The sequence below is a fragment of the Sinocyclocheilus rhinocerous genome, unplaced genomic scaffold, assembly GCF_001515625.1.
Source record: "Sinocyclocheilus rhinocerous isolate Xijiao unplaced genomic scaffold, SAMN03320098_v1.1 scaffold738, whole genome shotgun sequence".
Classification (NCBI taxonomy): domain Eukaryota; kingdom Metazoa; phylum Chordata; class Actinopteri; order Cypriniformes; family Cyprinidae; genus Sinocyclocheilus; species Sinocyclocheilus rhinocerous.
The window spans coordinates 40,991-64,582 of NW_015633949.1; the positions used below are offsets into that span (position 1 = coordinate 40,991).

General features: G+C 37.3%; 1 protein-coding gene across 1 annotated transcript in view; it reads left to right on the forward strand.

Moving 5' to 3' along the window:
• LOC107744801 (seizure protein 6 homolog) overlaps positions 1-23,592 on the forward strand; it is a 58,664-nt gene that overhangs the window by 29,664 nt on the left and 5,408 nt on the right. The window contains exons 4-9 of the mRNA XM_016558629.1: positions 3,109-3,277; positions 3,835-4,001; positions 7,434-7,628; positions 9,592-9,730; positions 20,337-20,533; positions 22,344-22,538. Coding sequence (XP_016414115.1) covers positions 3,109-3,277; positions 3,835-4,001; positions 7,434-7,628; positions 9,592-9,730; positions 20,337-20,533; positions 22,344-22,538 — 1,062 coding nt within the window. The remainder of the gene's footprint in view (positions 1-3,108; positions 3,278-3,834; positions 4,002-7,433; positions 7,629-9,591; positions 9,731-20,336; positions 20,534-22,343; positions 22,539-23,592) is intronic.

The following is a 23,592-nucleotide window of genomic DNA, read 5'->3' on the forward strand; positions in this document are numbered from 1 at the left end:
TGTTTTGTTTTGTTTTGTTTTGTTTTGTTTTGTTTACCCAAATATTGCTTTTATAATAAGGAATTAGAAATAAACAGCACCAGACAATAAAGCATGCAAATCACTGTTTATTTGTTTATTGCCACAATACTTACATATTAAAAATGTTATTATGAGGTTGATAGTATCACTAAACTTGTCTTTTTATAGTTTTATACAGTCATTGTCATGAAAAGCCTCTAATCTTGCAAATCTTTGTTTGCACAAAGATACCAAAAAATGTGGTGACAACTTCCTGGTTTACGTGGATCATCTTGATTCAGCTGAAGAACATAAATTTGACTCCTTCCTGTGGTTGGCATACATTTAAAATGAAAACTAGCCACATAAACAGACCAACCAAAACACGTTTTTACCAACCGTTGGTGACAAATTGCAAAATGACAATTTAGACAACTTTGCAGTTCAAATTATACTTGTATTCTAAAATAATTCATGTGAAGAATTAAAGTGCTTTAACAAAAAATAGTCTAACATTTCTGTTTTTTCACTCACTGAATGATGATGGCGTCATTTACCTTCATTAAGTGCCTTATTCTAACCAAGATTTTTGCTTTGTTTTTTAACTAAAAGAAATTAAATTATTTTCTGTGCTAATTGAGCTTCACTTGTATTGACCCCGGATGATTCCTTTAGCCTGATAGTAATGGATCTGGGCTGCTAATATAAAAGTTTCAAGTTGCTTACAGGTGGTGGTAAACTTGAAGTAGAGACTAACTAACATGTCACATGTGCCCTTTCACCATCTAGACTCTTAATTGCAGGTTGCTCCAAAGGGATTGTCCCTGTATTGAGCACACTATAACAAAAGCATCAGCTAAATGACAGTTAATTACCAAATCTGCAGTATTTGATCTCTGCCCCAGAGAAATTCAATTATGAAGCAGTAGCACTAGTATTCAGTACCGCTATCTTTACAAGTACAGGAAAATCTATGAAATAGTAGCTTCTGCTTTTAATGAACCTTATTTCATTTGCATATAGACGCAATGTGCAGAAAATGTTTGGTTTTGCCTGCCAATCATAAACACAGCCTCCTCACACTTGCTGATTTGCATCATTGTGAAGCCTCCCTGGACTCATTCACTAGCATTTATCCTTTGTTTTTTTTTCTCCGTCTCACCATAAACATACACCCACAAGTCATCGTGTCATTTAGACGCAGCCCTTATACTTTGGGCTCAAAAACAAACCTCATGCCTGTATAAATATTTAGTCCACACAGGTGTGATTTAACTTGACAGGGGAGAAACTCCCGGTGCGGTTGCTCCCTCCTCCTTTTAAGTTAATTGGAGCTTGATCATTGATTTTGGCTGGTATGTTGGTAACAGAAGTGTTTGTGCTACAAGGCAGTGAATATTAACAACCGTACCCCCTCAAGGCAGCCCGATCTGACAACGTGATTGACAGGCCTGCCTATTCTGCATAAATAAGGACTTTTTGCGCCTCGATCTCTTCGGAGAGCCGAATCCCAGAGCTGGGGAACTCTTCCTTCTTGCATGACAAACAGAACAACATCTCCGATTGCAAACAAGGCTGGGCTCCCTAAAGGAGGGCTGTTTTGATGAAGGATCTCATTTAGTGCTTTGGAGGCACGACTGTGGTGCAAGTTGTGAGGTGGTTTTGTTAGCCTGCGGCTGCCAGACACGGCCTACATGACTTGGGGTTTCTCAATCCCGCCATTGATTCGGAGTGAAATAGCATAAACGTGCCGTTTTAGAAGTGTGCCCCTGCCATGCTGATGCAGGGCCGGGCCAGACTGTCAGAGTCTGATTACTGATCAGCATGGGCAGGCTGCCAGGGAGCAGGGCTTTGGGTCCACTTTAATTATGTTCTGTCCGCCTGACTAACCTTCAGCCGTCAAGCTCAGAAGGTATCCTCCTCCTCCTCCAAGCACTTTCTTTTTTCATTGCCTTTAAGAAAAACTGTTTATTATTGGTGTCCTTCTCTGTTTAAATCATTGTGGTCTAAAGGTTCTTGAGTCAATGATGTGGCACTCATTTATTCATTTATTAACTCATCTATTCAAAAATACACTGACAAGGCAATTTATACACGCTATGACTCAAATGCACCTCTTTTATGATGAGCATGTTTTCTGAATTAAAATGTTTTTTATGTCTTTGTTGGGCTTGGATTTTAGGGTGACAACTGTCGTGATATCACAATGAAAACACCTGAAATTCTTCTTTTAAGTATTTATTTATTTTATTTATTTATTTGGTTTGTTTATTATAAAACTGCTTTCCTGCTGATTATTTTAATCTTTTTTTTTTTAAGTCTTGTGGTATGACCAACAAAAAAAATCTATAAAACAGGCAATGATATCATAGAGAGGACCCCTGCAGACCATCTTGACTGTGTGACAAGGTCAATAAGTTTCTTAAAATAGATAATTTGACCTTTTATTAAAGGCAAGGTTAGTTCAAGGTGTAGAAAATGTTAAATTAATAATTCATTATATTTTTATTATTGTAAAATAGGAACTTTGTGATCGTTAAAAACATATGTTCTATGTAGTATTCATTTGTATAGTATGAATAAAAACCCAGTGTAATACATACGCCTTGTTATCATTGTCATGTGACTTATGGCATCGGTTGTGTCTCTTTACTGTCATTCAGAACTGCTCTTCATGGGATAGAAAATGTTTAAAAAATGCCATCAAGTAGTAGGTGATCTGGATACAGTTTTAGGAATACTATGAATTCAGTCATGCTACTCATTTCATATACTATTTTTTGCCTACTATATAGTATATTGTAACGTAGTTTGTAGATCGGGAAGAAGGAGGCGGGAACCGGCGAACATTTAAAGATTTTAATAAAATATTGTACACAGGGACTTTCTGAAAGTGTCTTGTGACCTCACTTATTATGTCATCTTAGTCTTACTATTACTGCTACATTATTGTGTTTTGGACAAGGGTCTAGTCATTATGGTCATGCACTATATGAAAGAGTTTTGTTATCCACAGCTCAAAGCTCGCTCCGAGGGCTTACTAGACCTCTAGCTCTCTTTTTTTTCTTCTCAATGTCATCTGTCTTCTTCCATTTGTACCTTGAACAGTGGCCTGCGGTGGAATGGTGAAGAACGCGACTCTCGGCCGCATTGTGTCCCCTGGTTTCCCTGGCAACTACAGCAACAACCTGACCTGCCACTGGGTGCTGGAGGCCCCTGAGAGTCAACGGCTGCACGTGCACTTTGAGAAGGTGGCCCTCGCGGAAGACGATGACAGGTCCGTCCCAGTCAATTCACACAGTACTCCGCTATTATACACTAATTAGTCATCTGATGTTCAAAGAGACAGTTGGAGAAGCTCAGAGGGTCTCTTCACAGTGCCGTCACACTCCAAATGTGGTGCTGCTCTTCAGGGCATTATCTGCTACGGCGAGAGCGAGGCATGATAGGAACAGCTGTGAGTGCATGAGTGAAAGTGGATGAAAGTTTCTGAGATCAGACACTTGCTCTTCTTTAAAATAATTTAAAATAATCAAATCCCCTCGTGCAGGCGCGGAGAGAGTGATTAGAGCCCACTCCGGGGCCTCAGGAGGAGGATTAACTTATTTTTATTAGCGGTATCCGCTTTTTCTGCAGGCTTTGCTAACAAATGGACTTTTAATGAGGTCACTTGCTGCTCAGCTATTCAAAATCATATCAGGCAATTATTATGCAAACTGCCAAAAGACAGTACTAGAAATCGGAGGAACGTTACATCTGCTGCCAAACAGATACTGTTGAGAGTTTCATTGTTTTGAACCAAACTAAACCCTTCTGTTCTTTTTATGTCTGCAGGTTTCTGATTAAAAACGGCAACCACATTGATTCGCCGATTTTGTACGACTCGTACGAGGTGGAATACCTTCCGAACGAGGGAATCATTAGTTCCACCAGACATCTCTTTGTGGAGTTTACGACGGATGGATTCGGCACCAACACAGGAGTAGCCATCAGATATGAAGGTATGGACCAACAAGACTTACTGTAGCAAATGAATAAGTAGATGTTTACATGCACTAATTTTCGGCAGTCAGAATGAATACAATCCAACATGTTTCTGTTTATATGAACCCTAAATGTTGTAATCTGATTTACATATTTGTTTACATCTGCGTTACATGTGTTCGAACAAAACGGTACACAGTCATAAGTTCCATTTTTGCCATGATGACAAATCTAAAAATAAAGCAATGGATGTCAGAAGAGCATTTTTAGCCAATATTTAGCAAATATATCTCCTCCACTGACCAGTACGTAAGACGTGAGACAAAAATACACACACGTTTTTTTGTAAGATTTAAAGAATATGTAAACACACACAGCATGTCCGCCACGTATTTTTGACACTGATTGAGAAAATAGTTGGAATCCAGCTTAACAGGATGTCGTAATAATGAGGACTTGATAGCAGCCAGCATCTTTTCTAATCCATCCTCCGCTGGTTAGTCTCTGAGCCGGGCCATACACGGTTGACGGTTGCCAAGTTCAAACGTTGTTTGAAGAACACATGTCCTCTACAGAACCTGAGGGTTGTGGAGACAAAGAGCATACCTTCCGGCACATTCCCGTTGTTGCTTCTATTCACACCAAAGATCTCTTCTCCCATGTGCCTTGCTAAACGCTCCTTAGATTCGTGGCTCAAATGAGATTTATTCAGATTAAATCAAATGGAAATCGAATGAAGCGTGCAAATGCAACCCGACAAGGTCATTAAAATGAGTTTTAACTGGAAACACAGAGCCTGTTTTTTGTTTTTTTTCTTTTTTACAGAAATTGCATTCCTATTCCCTCTGACAGGTCAGTCGAACATGTGCAGTTACAGGGATATCATGCACACCTCAGAACCTCACAGTCATTATCCAGCAAGATCAATCTAATCTCATTTACCACGTCACAATCCGATTATGCTATCTACAATACACAATAATGTGCCTTCACGGCAACCTGTAACAATTTGGCTTGTCTTCTCATACTCTAGACGCCTCTCTGAATTTAACACCAGGCAGAGTGCTCAGGTTTTAATAGTCTTTCTGATTGAAGTGCTGTTCTCCTTTTTCTGCCATCATAAACAAAAAGGTTCTGTTTTTATCAGTTTCAGTAGACTAGCACAACCATTGATCTGGAACTCTGTATGTGTTGAGAGGCCACACGTAGAATACTCAGTCCCCTGAAGGCCTTTTAAACCATCATCATGTAAATCTATGTAGTATTTGCAGTTGAATAGAATATTTTTATTTGTATTTGCTGAAATAGATGATTTTCAGAGTATTGCCGTAATTTTTAGAGATTAATTTCTCTTTCAGCGTTATTTTGTTATTTTTTGGCCATGTTCTCTATGGTTGTTCTCTCAGTTTGGCCCAGAGAAACTTTTATAGCTAAAGTTTCTGTTTCATACCTTAAACACTACTGATCAAATGTTAAGGGTTGGTAAGATTTTTTGTATTTGTTTTAGTTTTTTTAGTGTTTTTGAAGGTCTCTTTTGATCACCAAGACTTCATTTATTTGATCAAAAATACAGTACAAAATGTAATAATGTAAACTATTATTACAATTTAAAATAAATGCTTTCTATTTTAAGATATTTTAAAGTGTAATTTATTCCTGTGATGGCAAAGCTGAACTTTCAGCAGTCATTACTCCAGTCTTCAGTGACACATGATCTTTCAGAAAGCATTCCGGTGTGAAATGTGGTACAATTTTCAGGATTTCTTTGATGAATAGAAAGTTCATTAGAACAGCATTTATTTGAAATATAAATCTTTGTAACATTATAAATGTCTTTACAGTCACTTTTGGTCAATTTAATGTATCCTTGCTAATTAAAAGTTTTGATTTCTTTTGAAAAAATATATGAAATGTGTATTCATACCTTCACATTTCATTCCTCTAGAGACTTAATGGAGTATGTTTCATTTAAGAATCAGCTTTGTCTCAGATATTGTTTCCTAAATTGCGAAATTTTCTGACATACAGTAAAAGTATAAAACTGCAGTGTGATTTTACTGCATACCGTCATGACAAGGTAAAACATAGTAACTATGAATTTTGTCACAATTGAGTAAAAATTGAAACCAGGCCACTTTGACTGTTATCTGTCCTGTGACAAACATTTTTAGCAAATTTATGCTGAGACTCAGAAAATAGAGTAAATAATTACATAAAATCAATCAAAATTCAATGAAAAAAGTTTCAGTGTTAGTATATTTCTGTTTTCTTTGTTTTAGAAGTGTCCCTATTGTTTTTGAAGGAATTTGATAATATTTGACTTCATATTTAAATATATAACTTTTGTGTCTTTGAACATTGAACAAAAGTTTGAGATATTGTTGGAGATCTCTTTGAAAACTCCCTTTTCTCAGGAGAAAAATCTTTCTCACCATTTAATCTAATTGTTGCCTGGGAGAAATAACTGAGACGTTTCATTTATGGTTTTTCATTCTTATTGGGACGTTACTCATAGCAATGACATAAAATGCACATAAATTATATACCGTCTGGAACTTATTACTCTTATTTCAATATAAATCTGACTTTTATGTTGATACCATCTTATATAATGATTGTTTCTGTGCTTATGAGAGGACAAGAATCAACTGATGATTAAAATGGCTTATTTCTACTTCTTTTAGAGAACAGAGCCAGATGAAGCCAAAGATGAATAATGCAAATGTGTGTCTGGGGAAGGGGATTGGGGGGGAGGTGGGTGAAAACAGTTTGCTGTAATTGGCAGAATCGCCTGTGTTTATTAAACAGAGAGCGAGGCTGAATGTAAAGCTGAATGTGGGTAGTCTAATCTAGCTCACGCTTGAATGAGACCGGACCCGGAGGGATATCAAAGCCAGTGTTTATCCATAGTCTGAACATCCTCATCTTAAGTCTCCTCCTCTCGCTCTAATCTCTATTCTACATTCTCAGACGAGCACAACAACCAATAACGGTTCAGCCAGGCGTGACGGTTTTTTGTTTCCCTGAGTGAGTTTGTTCATTCACATTTCACATTTATTCACGTTGTCAGGCCGTCTCTCTTCCTTTTACGCCCGTAAGTGGCCTTGCAAGTCTGGCTAAGGTTGATTAACTAACAATCTCCTTCCAAGGGCAACCTGAAACCTTGGGTTTGCGTCCAGGAAGATTTTGATTGGTGGGAAAGTAAAACGCTGCACATTGCTTTGCCACATTTAGCAGACAAATTCTTTTAGACTGCCATCTAAAAACGCTTTTACATTCGGACTGTCCTCGGCCTTTCGGACGAAATTATTTTGTGAAGCTGTTATAGGCTGAGCCGAGCGGACTGGTTGTTTGTGTGTTTTAAGCTCTTCTGAAATCAGATGCTTGGTGATAGTGTTTGGACTGTGATGTGTGTCTTGGAGCAGGTGATTTATGGTGTGTCCTCTCAGCTTTTGCAGCAGGGCACTGCTACGAGCCATTCGTCAAGTACGGCAACTTCACCAGCACTGACAGCACCTACGCTGTGGGCACGGTTGTGGAGTTCACCTGTGACCCCGGATACACCCTGGAGCAGGGCTCTGTTATCATCGAGTGCATGGATCCCAGCAACCCTCAATGGAATGAGACTGAGCCCGCCTGCAGAGGTGTGTGAGAATGTTTGCATATGCATATATACCAGGGTTAGGCCAAATTCAGTATTGAAGAATTGGCTGCCTTTCAGTTCATGAGAGTTAATGTGAATCTGTCCGTAAGGCTGATAAACTTTCAAACTTTAAACTTTTTTTCCCAAAACTTTCAAAAATGTCTTTGTCAAGGCAACATGTTTGTCTTTGTCTGAGTTCAGTTCTTGAGTTCAGTTCATTTGAATTCTTCTTCCTTTCAAATTGCATTCAAATTTGAATTGCAATTCTGCATCCTGTTTGCAAGCTCACTTCAAGTATAATTCTGAATGGTGCACAACCCAGTAGTTTAGTTGAATTCACTAAAATTGCAACCATATTTAAGCACAAAAATATGCATTTTGATTATTAAGCACCTCCAAACCAGTTTATTTAGGCACTAAATGCACTAGTAAATATCACCACACTTTATTTTATTTAAGTTGTGATGAAATGGAAGTAGCGACAAATCTTTTCATCTGCTTTGTGACGTGCCAGAACGAAGTCTGTCGTTTTGCTGGAACATTGAGATAAGATAAAAAAAAATGACTGGGTCAAAATTAAAATATAAATAAATAAAACATGCAGAGATGAATCATGCACAATAAAATCAATAATGTACATTTAGAAAATAGACTTTCCTTTTATTTCAGTAATCATATTTTTATTTATATGCAAATATGCTTAATATAAAATGCACTCTAATCATAAAAGACAGTGCTATTAGCATTGCAGTTTTTTATTTAATAAAATCTTTTAATAATAATATTTATATTAATATTTCTATAGTAATATTTTTTATATTTTAATAACATTTAGTTTTTCTCTTGTTCATGGCTGCAGTTGTTCATCAAAAGTTGATAGAAAATCATGACAAAGAGGATCATATCTAGCCATGTATCCAAAAGCATTGATTCAGCTAATTTGCTTATTGATTCAGCTAATTTGTGTTATTTTAGCAATTAATCAGGTGCTAAAATAACACAACATGCAACGTGCATGTGCAATTATATAACACATTTGCTTCTTGAATTCTCTCCTCCTTGTTCACACGTGAGGGTATATGCATAGGCTATACATTTGTGTGTTTCTGTGTATAATCTGCATTAGTTAGCTGCTGAAGAGTTCTACAGGCAGCATGTGCAGGTACAGTACAAGCCCCTCACATCCTTTTAGTGCCTTTTCTATGTAATCCACTACATCCTGTGTCACCTGGATGGATTTCAGACACTCTTAGCCACAGTCACGCGCCTAAAGCAGCACTAAAAGCATTAAGCCGTGGAGGCTAGTAGCAGGTGCACAGAGCCGAAGAATGTGCACAGATGAATGCAGATGGTTCCACCCCCACCTACACACACACAGTGCCATCTTATCTGACCCGTTGCTCAAGTACATTTCTCTAGCCTCACAATAGAGTTTGGATTGAAAGGATTTAATACTACTGGCTCCAGCAGAGGGTCAAGACAACAGCTTTTCCATCTGAAAATGTGCTTACAACCAGCTAAGCCAGTGTAGTGGTGTGAAAAAGGGAACATTTAAAAAACAGGAAGCCTCAAGTTGTTTATTAATCTGGCCGGAATTTTCCACTTAGACCCCAGTCGGATTAATCCAGAGCTTGAGGGGCTCACTTATACAACAAATTGGGATACAAAATGCCCGAACTTTTGAAAATGTTGTGCTTTTGTATAACCATCAGTGTTGTTATTGTTAGGTTGTTTCATCTTAGAAAATCTTTTTTTTTTTTTTTTTTTTAATAAAGCTGAAAATGCTAAATAGAAATGCTGCCTTCACAACTAACTTAGAAGCAAAAAAAACTATTAAAAATACTAAAAATACTAAAACTGAAAATAAAATAAAAATGAAATATCTAAATAAATATCTAAATACATTTATGTTTGTTTGCATTTCTTTCTGACCTCTTTTTGCTCTCTCTTTGGTTGCCTTGCAGCGGTTTGCAGTGGAGAGATCACAGATTCAGCTGGGGTGGTGTTGTCTCCAAACTGGCCTGAAGCCTATGATAAGGGTCAGGACTGCATCTGGGGAATCCATGTTGAAGAAGACAAGAGGATCATGCTAGACATCCAAGTGTACGTCAAAGTGAATGACATATTTACACATGATCCCACAGAAACCTTACACAGTCCTCACAGTTTTGAGAGAGATCTGTATCTGTCAGCCAGGACTTTTATTTCTGTTCCACTATGATGAACATCTTATATCATTTAACATAGAGAAATAAATATGCATTATATTGTAGGGCTGCAGGAATAATCGAAACAAAATATACTATATATATATATATATATATATATATATATACAGTACCCACTGTATATGCTGCATGTTTCAGAGTGAAGCACAACACTGTTAATTTACACGCAAGCAGGTCATCTGTGTTTTCAGTGTCTCACTAAATCCTGCTTCACACAAACTCGCTTTGGGTCTCTTATAATGTGGATTTCAAAATGCAACATGCGCCAACCGTCTTCCTATACTTGTAATGAAAAGCACTTATAAACTGGCTGTTGTTACCGAAAAGAGAAGCTTTAAGGGCTCCCTGTTGTTTCTGCCAGAATAAAAGCTTGATGTAATGTTTGAAAATTAAGAAATTAGGACTTCTATAAATATTATTGTAATTTTACAGTTGTTCTGTAAAATATTTTTTTTCTTAAATACTCATTTTAAAGTGAAATATTACAATTGTAATATTTCTTATTTAGTAATAATAATAAAAATTATAATAATACTACTAATAACAATTATTATAATTTAAGCCCTGTAAACACAGCAGACATGGAGCTTTTTTTTAAATCACATTTTAAATTGCAATTGGAATTTTATCAGAAAATTTGCAATTTGATTTTTTTCCCTTCAAATCGTGCAGCTCTATTACAGTATATTGTGTGTACATTCTCTACTTCTATATATACAGATGTCAAAATTAATTAAATTTGGTGTGATTTAAAATGCCTCACTGTAATATAATATATTTTACCGGGTGGCTTTTCAACAAATAATAACAGTGATAATTAATTACAATTAATTTTAATACTTTTTTAAATCAACTGACAGCTCTAGTTATATACCATGTATGTGGGCAAGATGACCCAGATTTATATTCTCCCAAAATCTCTGCGTTTGAACTCTCTTGAGTTTTTCAGTGGACAGTGCTCAGCTTGTAATGTATCATCATAGAGAATGCAACTGATACATCTGCTGCATTCTTTACTCACACTGAGATAAGTGTGGATCAAATCCACTGTGGCTTCATCAAGACCCTCAGCACACTCCCTACATACCCATCAGTCTCTAACTGTAGATTTCTACAGGTTCAAACTTGTATCACCATGGGGCCGCCTTTCTGCTGGGTTTGTCCTTGATGTGGCTGAGATTGCACTGCAGTTACAGATTCTGGTGCTTTGCGTCATCTGCTCCCCACTGACCGTTTCAGCTCCATTCTGCTTTCACTGTCCAAATGAAACACCCGTCATATCGCTCTGGGCATTTTGTGAGATTTCTGTTGAACTGCGACGGCCTAGATCTCAAAGACCACGATTGGCTTTTCTGAAGATCTCCCAGAGCACACATCTTTAAAGCACTGACACAACAGCACAGCTTTATTTCAAATTTACTCTAAACTCTTTGAGAATTAACCCAAAAACAATTTGAATTTCTCTGCGTTGCATCAATAATTACTGTGATCAGTGTGGCATGGCGCTTCCTTAGTGGCTCCTGCTGTCAGCCAAGTTCTCAAAGACAAGATAGCTGTTGCCTAGCTTTATGCTGAATTTAATTGAGGGGTCATGGGAAAGGTTGAGTGTAGCTGTAAATTGTGGTTAACATCGCATCAGGTTTACTCGGTTCACACTCCCTGCCAAATGCAGTCAAACAGCGCTGGCAGGGAGATTGAAAGCTGGCAAGCGAGAGAGAGTTCTTTTCTCTGCAGATCCTCGTGGGGGGAAGACTCAAACTACTTGGAGTTACAAGCTAGATCAACACGCCGTCCTCTCACAGGGAAAATACTCAGAATGTTCTGTTCCAAAACCTAGTGAGCTGCCTATAGAGATGGCATTTTAAGGCATCATCGATGCAAAAGCTGTGCCAAAAGGCAACTTAATTATTTCACACCTTAAGACACCTAATTTTAACCAAAAATATTTCTAGGTGGCATCATATGTACATTTCACAGAGAATGCACTCCCAGAATGCTTTGCGGCAAGCTCACAAATTAACCCAAGATGGCTTATGCTCACAAAGGCTGCATTAATATGACCTGTATTATTGTAAAATATCATTACAGTTTAAAACAACAGTTTTCCATTTGTATATGTTTTAAAATGTAATTTATTCCTGTAAAGATGAGTTTTCAGTAGCCATTACTCCAATCTTCAGTGTCACATGATCCTTCAGAAATCATTCCAATATGCTTAATATTCTGGGTGCTCAAGATAAATTTCTTATTATTATCAATGTTGAACATGGTTGTGCTGCTTAATGTTTTTGTGAAAACATTGGTACATTTTTTTCAGGATTCTTTGATGAATATGAAGTTTAAAAGAACAGCATTTATGTGATTTTTTTTTCAGTCACTTTTGATCAATTGAATGCACCCCTGCTTATTTAAAAGTATTAATATCTTTAAAAAAAATTATCTTACTGACCCCAAACCTTTGAGCGGTATAGCTATACTTTAATATTAAAATTAAAATATTATAATAACTTTTTTTGCTTTTTTTTTTTTTACATTTATACTGTTATAAAAGCAACATGCTAACACTAAGACAAGCTATTTGTGCAGTAAATAGAGTTGCTGCTGAGGAAGCAATATTATTTATGAGGTTCCATAATCAGTTAGGATGCCTAGCTAGACAGTAGGCAGCTAGCTAGGTTTTGGAACAGGGTTTGAGAGTCTACTCTGAAAGAGGGTGGCAAATGGGGAGTTGAAAAAAGAGGGCAGATGAAGGGGCATGTTGTGCATAAAGAGGATGCCAAAGTGGGATGCACAATGCACAAAGGTTAATAACAAACTCAACAGAACAACAATTATTTTATTGGATGTTTTTATGAATGTGAAATCAATTATGTGAGCAGGGAAACAAGTGTTGAGTGTGATTGTGCCGTCAGGTGAGATGCGGAACATGAGGCCCAGCTGTGTCAGACCCAGATAGATTATTCATGCATTCAATAATTTGGCTGCCTTAATTAAGATTCACTCATTTGCATATGGTTCCTTTCGCATTTGTCATGTTCTCTCTCTCTCTCTCTCTCTCATTGCAAGTGTCCCGGCTGCAGCGCTACCCTGTACTAATGTGTAATAAATGACATACCGGATGTTTTGCTGGAGATGCAGTCAACATAATTAATTAGGGTCTGAGTACCAGTGGTACGAGGACCCTCATGGAATTGCTCTGTTTCTTCTTCTTCTCCAAAGTGAATCGCATTTTTGAGGGCCTAAACATGCTCGAAAACTCACAAAACTTTGCACATGCGTCAGAACTGGGGAAAATGTACATCTGATATGGGTTTCAGAATTGGGCGTGGCAAAATGGCTTGATAGCGTCACCTATAAAATTTCAACGAAGTGCCCCTCCCGCTATGTTTCACGTACATGTACAAAATTCAGTAAATGTATGTAATGTCCCAATACCTACAAAAAAAGTCTCTTGGAGCGAAGTCATAAACACAACAGGAAATCAGCCATTTTGAATTTCCTCTACGATTTTTGTGCAGTTTTTGCCATTTTTCAGGCCTCTAATTTTAATCGGATCATCTTCAAATTTGGTGAGTGTAATCATAACGAACGTAATCATAATCTCCTCCTAGAGATTTAATGGCAACAACATTATATTTGGTCAGTCTAATCTAAAGGCCTTTGCGATGTTAAATTGCGAAGATCTTGAGTTTTCGTCAAAGGCCCTGTACGTGGCGGCCTGACATAGTTCGATGTTTCACCATGGAAAATTACATTGTTGTAAGCCATACAATGTCCAATCTGCCCCAAACTTCACACATTTGATAATTGTCCTGGCCTGAAGACATCTAAAGGCCAATATTCAGTTATTAATATAGCGCCACCTGTTGGCAACAGGATATGTCATGCTTTACACTAACTCAAACATACCATCTTCAGTCTGCACCAAACTTCACGTTTGATAAAGTCCTGGCCTGAAGACATCTACATGCCAATATTCAGTTATAGTCATAGTGCCACCAGCTGGCAGCAGGAAGTTTGGCACAGGTAAATGACTTTGATATATTCATCCAATATGTACCACTTTCAATGCATATTGCCCACCGTTCACTGTTTTCCTAAGGCCACCAGGTGGAGGTGGCTCCGGGTGCAAGGGCCCTTTCAACGTTGCTTGCAGTTTTAATTTTCCATTTATTTTGTAGTGGAGGTAATTGAGGGAGATGGTGAGTTTTCATTTTTCCTTCTGGTGAGGATGAGGCCACGTGTCTGCTTGAGACATATGTACTGGTGGATATTTGCTGATGTAGATATTTGTGGATATTTTAATACAATACAACTTTGTGAATTTATGAAAATATTGCACAGTTTTCTGCAATTAATTGCACCTAACATGCACTACCATTCAAAAGTATTAACAAATTAATTTTATTAAGCAGGGGTGCATTAAATTGATTGAACTGAGTGACACAGTGTCACAAAAAAATTATAATGTTTCATGTTTTCCCAAAAAATATTAGACAGCACAACTGTTTTCAGCATTGATAATAAAAAATTATAATACTAAAAAAAGTTGAGCAGCAAATTGGTGTATCGGGATGAAGGATCATGTGACACTGAAGACTGGAGTAATGGCTGCTAAAAATTCAGATGTGCATCACAGTAATAAATTACTATTTAAACTTTATTCAAAAAGAGTTATTTTAAATTGTAATAATATTTCACAACATTGCTGCTTTTGCTGTATTTTTGATCAAATAAATGCAGCTTTGGTGAGCATAAGAGACTTCTTTCCAAAACTTTAAAAAAAAAAAACACCCCAAACATTTATTTGGTAGTGTACAACTTATAATCATAAATATTGAATCCCCAAATTAATGTACGGTAGAATGAACATTAAGAAAGTGTATTTTAAATAATATTTTTAGCTTTTGTTTTTGTAAGTTTCTGAGGATAAAATTTGTAATTATTGCCATTTTGAAGCAATAGTTTAGGCCTAAACTACAAATGATCAGACTACTGTTTTTGTTTATTGTTTATTAATACAATGAGGGACTTTTAATTAGCTTGAACATATAATGTGAACATTAGCATAGCCTCAGAAATTGAAAAAAAAAAAACATCCCTAATAATGGCCAGCTGTATTTTTTTTTTTTTGTGATTTCATAGCTCTCTTGATAATCTTAATACCAGGTGTACATAGGAACATTGATTGAGCAGCAGAGGAACATGTAGGTGTGTCTGGAGTCATTCTGGTCTGCTGTGAAGCCCATACATCCCCCCTCCCTGATAATCTTCAAATTACCAAATTTATCAATGGACATATGGGACATTATCAGCTAGACATCAAGTGAGACATATTGGGAGGGAAAATGAATGGGGAGGGAGCCAACCACAGCTGTTCAGCCCATAGAGACTCAGAGAGAGAGACTAATAACAAATCTACTAGCACTCGTACACCCACTTTTAATATTTAGTTTCTGTCCTTACATTCTTGCATGCATCTTCTTACAAGCAATCATTGACCTGCCACAGGTCGTTATTGCTACTTAGGTGTCCTGCAGAGCCCTTTGGTTGCACCTGAATCATTGGTACTGTAATACCAGGGCCCGGGACACTGCTGGAGGCTCATTATGGGTCCGTAAGGACATTTTAGCCCGATAATGAATATGCACCCACTCCTCCGTAATCATTCGTCAATGTACGGCGCACTCCCAATTACCTGAGAACATGGGGCGTAATGAAGGCTGATGAATTCATTTAGCAGGTAGGGTTTCTCATGCTGAATGTGCCGGGCCATGAATCGGAGAAAGAGGGGAGAGAGGTGCACAGGTGACAGCTGGCACACCTGCACACAGTCTTTCATAGATTTAGCTGCACAGCAGGGAATGCTGGATATTTCAGAGCTAGTCAAAGTCCGGGATTCCCATGAGTGCTACAGCCCTCTACTGGAGTTATAATGCACAGCTGTGCAAGACCGACATGATTTAATGAGCTGTTCATGTCATGCTGTTCATGAGCTGTTAATTACATTACATATATATATATATATATAAACATTTATTTATTATTAATTATTATAAAAAAGAATATTAAAAAAATTAAAAAATAAATATACTAAATATTACAAATATTTATTACACACACACATAGATAATTTATATTATAATATATTATATTATAATATCATATATTTAATTTATGTTTTTTATTATATTAGAATTTTAATTAATTTAATGAATATGTGTGTTTGAACTAAACGGTTAAGTTAATAGTACAATGGTTCACTCATATAGTCAGTCACTTGTTTCTTTCATGAATGAATTACCATTTTTGAACAAATCTGTTGAACAATTGATTCAAATGACTCTTAAAGACAGACAATTGTTACCACATACTGGCATGACAGTGTAACCAGTAGAAAGAGTCACTGAACACCATGCAGCACTGTTGTTCTCTAACATATTAATATATACATTGTATATAATTTGTGCTTATGTTTGACAACCGTGATTCACACAGAATTACCTACAGTACTCTCTATAATATATTATTACATTCATAGTTTGTTGCATTTAATTATGCCAGTAATTATTAGAAAATGTATGTGGAAAAATGTTATTAATTATTGCCCGTACATAAATTTTGGGAATACCTACCATTGGAGAAATTCAAGCTTAAAGTACCACCTTCCTGTTTTTGTTGTTTCTGGACTTTATTTGATCCATGTCTAATGGAATCACTATTGGAAGTGCAATGCAAATCATAAGGATTTGTTCATGTCTTTGTGAATCTTAAATTCAGCAGCCTTTTTATGTGTTGCATCTGTATTTGAATCAATTTAAATTAGATATAGTCCTGGTTGACCATGAGCTGTTGAATTGTTTATGATTGTTTCTCTCATTTTCTCCTGCATTTGGCTTTGGGTTTGGCTGCAGAGCTCTGCGTGGTGTTTGCGTGCACCTCAGAGAGTCACAGCCCTTAACAGGCTGGTAATAAATCAAGGCTGTCTCATCCCCCCAGGCACCAAGCCAGAACCCAGACCAATATTTAACTTTCTAATTAAAGAAGAACTCTGCAAAAACAGAGGAACTAATTTCTCTCCTTTATTTGAGAAGGCATCATCCTCCAGTGTTGACAATCCAAATGAAGGTTTAGTCTCTTCTGTTTGACTGGCTTTTCCCAGTGCCAACATTGTACGGCTCTTCACGCAGAAGTAACTGGGGCTTAACCTTCATCTCAGGAAAGTCCTGTGTTCATTTGCTGCCTCTGTCCTAAGTCCATTTTAAACAGTTGGCTGTGGACTAAAGGCCAATCTGGAATCTTTGTGGCTCCATAATGGATTATATTCCAAGTAGAATCACCACTCCCACTCCAGTCTATGTATATATATATATATATATATATATATATATAAAGACTGGAGTAATGACTGCTGAAAATTCAGCTTTGCCATCAGGAATTATAGGTATTACATTTTTAAATGTGAAAGTAATTATATTTTAAAATGTAAAATTACTTTAAACAGAAGAGACTTATTTCAAAATCATCAAACATTTTTAATTATTCCAAACTTCTGACCAGTAGCAAATAAACCTTACTGTTCAAAGTGTGTTTGTTTTTTCTCAAGAAATGAATAATTATAATCAGCAAAGATGCATTAAATTGATCAAAAGTGACAGTAAAGGCAAAATATTTATTTTTCAAATAAATTACACTTCAAAATATATAAAAGTAAAAAATTATTTTAAAATGTAATAATATTTCACACTATCACTGGTTTACTGTATTTTTGATCAAATAAATTGCTTGTTGAGCATAAGAGACTACTTTCAGAAAAAAAATTGCAGATCTACACTATAGTATATATGTATATCTACATACTTTTTACATTTTAATACTTTTTTAAATACCACTTAAATTAGATTTTAATTAGATTTAATTATTGTGTTGCACACCTGTGCCACTTTTTTTATTTAGATTTACTTTAAATAAATGTAAGTTTCGAGGACACGCAGGGTTACTGTGCCCTGGGCACAAAGCTGTTGTTGGTATGTCGAGCACAGGCCCATCATGCCCAGCCCTCGGCACAGGGGATTTGATTGGAAATGGTGTTTTTTCCAGCAGGGCAATCATTCAGGTAGATGATTCTCCGCTAAACAGACATGGGGCAGAGGAGGGAAGACAGGCTTCAGAATTTGTTCACTCTGACGCATGAAAACAGTTGTTCTCAGTTGTGGCCTGTCAACCATTTAAATTACAGATAGTTACAGATAGGCTCGATTTGCGTGACAGATGATGGATCATAATGTATTAGTTTTCCAAAGAAACAGCATATACAAAATCCTCCACAAAATACTCCCATTTATCTCTCAAGCAAACAGAATCAAATGCATCTTCACGGCTTTCACCAGCAGAAACGTATTTTAACCATGTCTGAGATGCAGAGAATGTTTTGATTGACATTTCTTTTTTTAAAAAGCCAGCATTTGTCACTTCCTTTTAATTGTGCTGAGCGGAGGACGACGTGTCTGCGAGTCCTATATGAGAGTTTAATGCATTCTGATGCAACTGTGTTGTCGGCCAAGTCAAGCTGAGCCTGTTTTTGTGATTAAACAAAATGAAATTACTGCCAGCAAATGGAAAGCATGATTGATTTTCTCGGCAGATACGGTGTGCGGCTACGCAAAGGCTTGTTTAACTTTATCACTACAAATCCAATAAGGGCTGACACAGTTTCACTCTCTCCGGTCCTCAGAGCGGGTCAGGAGTTCTTCTGGTTTAAACGTGTCTCCCAGAGGAAATACATACACAGATTTTCCTGCATACAGTATTAGAGGGCTGTTGACAGTTGAATAATATACATTCAATCCATATGTAACAGTAGGTGTATGTGTTCGTGCAGGTGTGTAAGCCGTAATTTAAACATCCTGTCTTCATTTTGCTTGAATGTAACCATTCTGCCTCGTGCTGCAGCAGAACGGAGATGATTAATTATTCCCCTCTCCTCAGTAATGACTTCCATTACTGCCCACTTGTGATTAATTAGTGACAAGATAGAGTGTGTATGCCACCTCCCTGCCTGACTGAATCACACTCCCTCCACCAGTGACTGGCCAGACTGCCTGGGTCTGGTGGACGTCAGCCACAGTTACAGATCACATTCACATATAGAAATAGAGAGATATATGCTGTAATATGCCTCAATGTGTCTGTATTTTGTAGTGTAGGCTGATTATTTGTGCAGCAGTGAAGCAGATGATGTCAAGGCAAAGCTTTTTATTGACATTTCTTTTGTAGACTGGGGCTTTTGTCACCTTTGTGTAAGGCTGACAGGCATCTTCAAGGCATTACAAAGTGTTCTGAAGGTCATATATTCCCCAGGCTTTTGAGCAATAGGCTTGGATTCCCCTCAGGTTTAAAAAATGAAACTTTTTGCTTTTATACTTGATATGATCCAAAACTGAAGTATGGAGGGGAAAGCAAGTTCTTGTGACTATGGAAAATTCCTTCTTATATTTTTTTAATTTTTAATTATTTGTTTATTATTTATTCTATTTCAAACAAATGATGTTCTTTTGAACTTTATATTCATAATAGAATTCTTTCCAAAAAAACATATTAAGCAGCCCAACTGTTTTCAATTTCTTGAAATGTTTTCAGTTTTATTATTTTAGATTGTTATAGTATTGCCATCACAGGAATACATTACATTTTACTATAATTAATTAAGAATAGAAAACTTGTATTGAAAATTGCAATAATTATTTTTTTTTTAAATAAAAAATTCAGTATGAACAAATAAATATAGCCTTGGTGGAACTTCTTCAAAAATAACTTTTGAACTGTATGCATTTAATGTACCTGTAATATAAATAGTTTATGTTTCTGTCCCGTGTTTTTAGTTGTAAAAATGAAAGCAAGTTTTTAGTCTTTTATTCTCCTCTCAATTTAACTTAGAAGTGATGATGTCTAGGGCATGGATGTGTATAAGTTTAACCATAATAAATTCATAAATTAGAAAAAATGGTAATTTAAAATGGTAATAAGGGTTTTTTATAAAATGTAAAATCTACAATAATTTCACAACAAAATTCAAAGCATGTCCGTGATGGAGATTCTCTTGAATTTGCCACAGGGACGCTGCCAAATGTTCTTTCTCTCTGGCTCCTGAATGTCAGGAAACTGATTTTCCAGCTATTTCCAAACATGAGATAGGAGGAGCTGTTTCCCCCCGCTGCTGAATCATTTGCTCTTTATAGTCTGAGTGAAATAATGTGGTTTGTGATTGCAAGGCTATTGCAACTATGCACAAAAATGCTTAACAAAAGCAGTGGGAAAACATTAAACAGCAGAAAAGATTTCATTTGCAGCAGGGACAAAAGAAAAGCCGTGAGGCCGGAAAATAAGGACTAGAAGAAGACTGTTATTGCTTTGAGGTGAGACCTAAACATCTGAGATTAGACTGGGATTGACCTGTTGTGTACTGTATTATCTGCTCGCAGTCTTCACATGGGAAAGAATGACATGCTGACTTTTTACGATGGAGATGACCTGACTGCAAAGGTACTGGGCCAGTACAGCGGTTCCCGTCCTCGGTTCAAACTCTACACCTCTATGGCTGATGTGACCATCCAGTTCCAGTCAGACCCTGCTACCAACATCTATGGCTACAACAACGGCTTTGTGGTGCACTTTTTCGGTAAAGACCTATTTAACCATTTCTGCTGCACTTTCTCAGCGTCAAGCATGTAACCATTCAAAAGTTTGGTGTCAGTAAGATTTTTTTAAAAGAAATTAATACTGTTTTTCAGCAAGAATGCATTAAATTAATCAAAATTGACAGTAAAGACATTTATAATGATACAAAAGATTTCTGATCAAAATGCTGTTCTTTTGAACTTTCTATTCATCAGAGAATCCTGAAAAAAAGTATTTTGATTTCCACAAAATAATAATAATATTAAGCAGCTCAACTGTTTTCAACATTAATAATAATAAGAAATGTTTTTTTTCGGTACCAAATCAGCATATTAGAATGATTTCTGATTTCATGTGACACTGAAGACTGGAGTAAAAACTGCTGAAAATTCAGCTTTGCCATTACAGGAATAAATTATTTCTTAAAATACAGTCAGAAAGAAACTGTTGTATTAAATTGTTACAATATTTTGCAATATATTCCTGTTTTTACTGTATTTTTGGTCAAATAAATGCAGCCTTGCGAAGCATAAGAGAAAAAATCCTTACAGATCCCAAACATCTAAATTTAGTTTGAAGAAGCTCATTAATTGTCTACTTCTGAGATTTATTTGAGGTGCCGCAAGGATTGCCAATCTCAGTCTGATGAAAAGGTGATGAGGAGACGAAATAGGGAGAGGGAGGTTATAAGAGTGAGAGCCACAACTGGTTTAGTCCTCACCTTTCCTGGGGATGACGTGAAGGTCATTCCATCAGCTATTGCACAAGATGAGATAAAATATAATACGTTCTATTTGGAGGGTGGAGAAATGCAGATGATTCATAGAGCGGACTGAAATGGACTGTTTTTCCATTTCCTTCACGCAGCACAGAGGGAAGATTCCACCAGTACCTTCAGCATGTGCAGGGGATTTGGCCTTGCAGAGGCGCTAACAATTACAGTGCATGTTTGTACTCATTAGCTGCATTTGCCGGGTGCAGTGCCCTCCCCAGCTCTGCCACGCTAAGAATGGACATCAGCAAAATGCCTGCCAGCTGTCTTGTGCTGCTCTATTCAAATTTATAATCACAGCCAAGCTGATTCCTAGCATTTGATTTATCAGTCATTAGGCACAACACCTGTGGTTTGTTTAGGGACACGGTGAGAAACAAAGAAATTGTTTTGCAAGCATTACTGAACATTCTGTCTCTTTTTCACTCACTCTTGCTCTACTAATCAAACTAATTGAGTCTCTCTTCATAGGAAAGAAATACCTCATCATTTGCACACTCTCATGTCGTTCCAAACCTGAATGACTTTCTTTTTTCTGTGGAACTCGAAAGAAGATATTTCGAAGAATGTTTTGTCCATATAATGAAAGTCAGTGGTGTCCAAAAACAGCACTGAGCTCCAATGACTTCCATTATATGGACAAAAAAATCTGGAAAAAAAAACTTTTTTTATGTTCTAGAGAAGAAAGTTTGGATTTGGAATGATATCAGGATGAGTAAATCATGAGCATTCATTTTTGAGTGCCCCAACAATTGATATCTTTCAGACGTTATAAGATTAAATGAGATCTCACAGATGTCAGTCTTTTCTCTTAGAAAGCAGTCAGATTAAATGATGAAAATTTTAGAAATTTGCTTAATTTCATTTAGTTGTATACTCTCACTGTATGTAAACAATTGTCTCATTTGTCTCATTCAGGAGAAATTGAATCTCCTAAGGTATTTTTTTGTAGAAATTTCTGAGAAAAAATTGATGCAGCAAGACCTCACCTGAGCCATGAAAGAGCAACCACAGAGCAATAAAATGTTCCTCTTTGCAGAGGTTCCCCGTAATGACACATGTCCAGAGCTTCCAGAGGTCTCCAACGGCTGGAAGACCACATCTCACCCTGACCTGGTGCACGGCACGGTGGTGACCTATCAGTGTTACCCAGGCTTTGAGGTGGTGGGCACCGAAATGCTCATGTGCCAGTGGGACCTGACCTGGAGCGGAGACTTGCCTAGCTGTGAAAGAGGTGAAAACACACACACACTCTCTCAATGATAACCACTCTCTCTAAAATCCATTTTCACCCCACTTCCAAACCAACACACACCGCCTATTGATCAAGAGCAATGCTGTGCTCCGAAACAAGATGAGCTTTTGAATTCCATTTGAGGGGGGAATTTCACAAGTGCCTGTTCGCCTCTGCAACTCGGTCACATTCAAGGATGGGCGAAAAGTGAAGGAGGGCTTTGTGGGTAATCACTCACTTTTCTTTCGAGGGTGACTTCACGGATGAAGTGGTTATCGTTTCACTTCACAGTCTGATGCATCTTCCTCTCTTTGCTTCCACCTTACGTGATTTTTGTGATTTTGCAAGAATTTTTATTTCGCTCTCCACCCCCTGGTGAGTCCAGAATGACGACCCGCTGATGCACTGAGTGTTTCATCAACAAATTTCAAATCAGAGCACCTCCACAACTTACTGTTGTAGCCAAAGTCACTCCAGTGCTTGAAATTAAATCTCGTCGCATGGCTATTGTGCTGCTTGGACTCACTCTGTGTTAGTGTGTAACACTGCAGGCTCCCAGGATGTCCAGAGACATTCGTCGTTTCAAGTATCAGCAGACAGGAGACCGAATGACCCCGGGGTCCAGGTTCTGCTGCTGTCCCTGACAAAAACAGTAGCAGCAACAGCAGGACAAAAGCAGCAGGGACCGTTATCCGGTTCAAAGCTTCTCACCCGCCACGCAAACATCATTAACTCACTCGCCTCTCCCGTCCCCTTTTCCTGCTCCTCTACTGCTGAGGAGAGAATTGGGTTTGCAGCTGGGCAGGCTGGAGCGAAGTAATCTTTTTATTATAATGCACTGTGTCCGTACACTGCCCCTGAGATCAAAGTCACATGTTCTTCTTGCCTCATACTTTCTGGATGTGATGAGCAGTGGCCCCTGGCACTCTGATTTTGTGGAACCACAAGTATGATGTGAAATGTGAAGAACAGAGAAACCAGAAAGCATACTGTTAAAATGTATCTTAAATGCCACATATATTGCTTTGGGTATTTATATGCGTAATTGTAATGT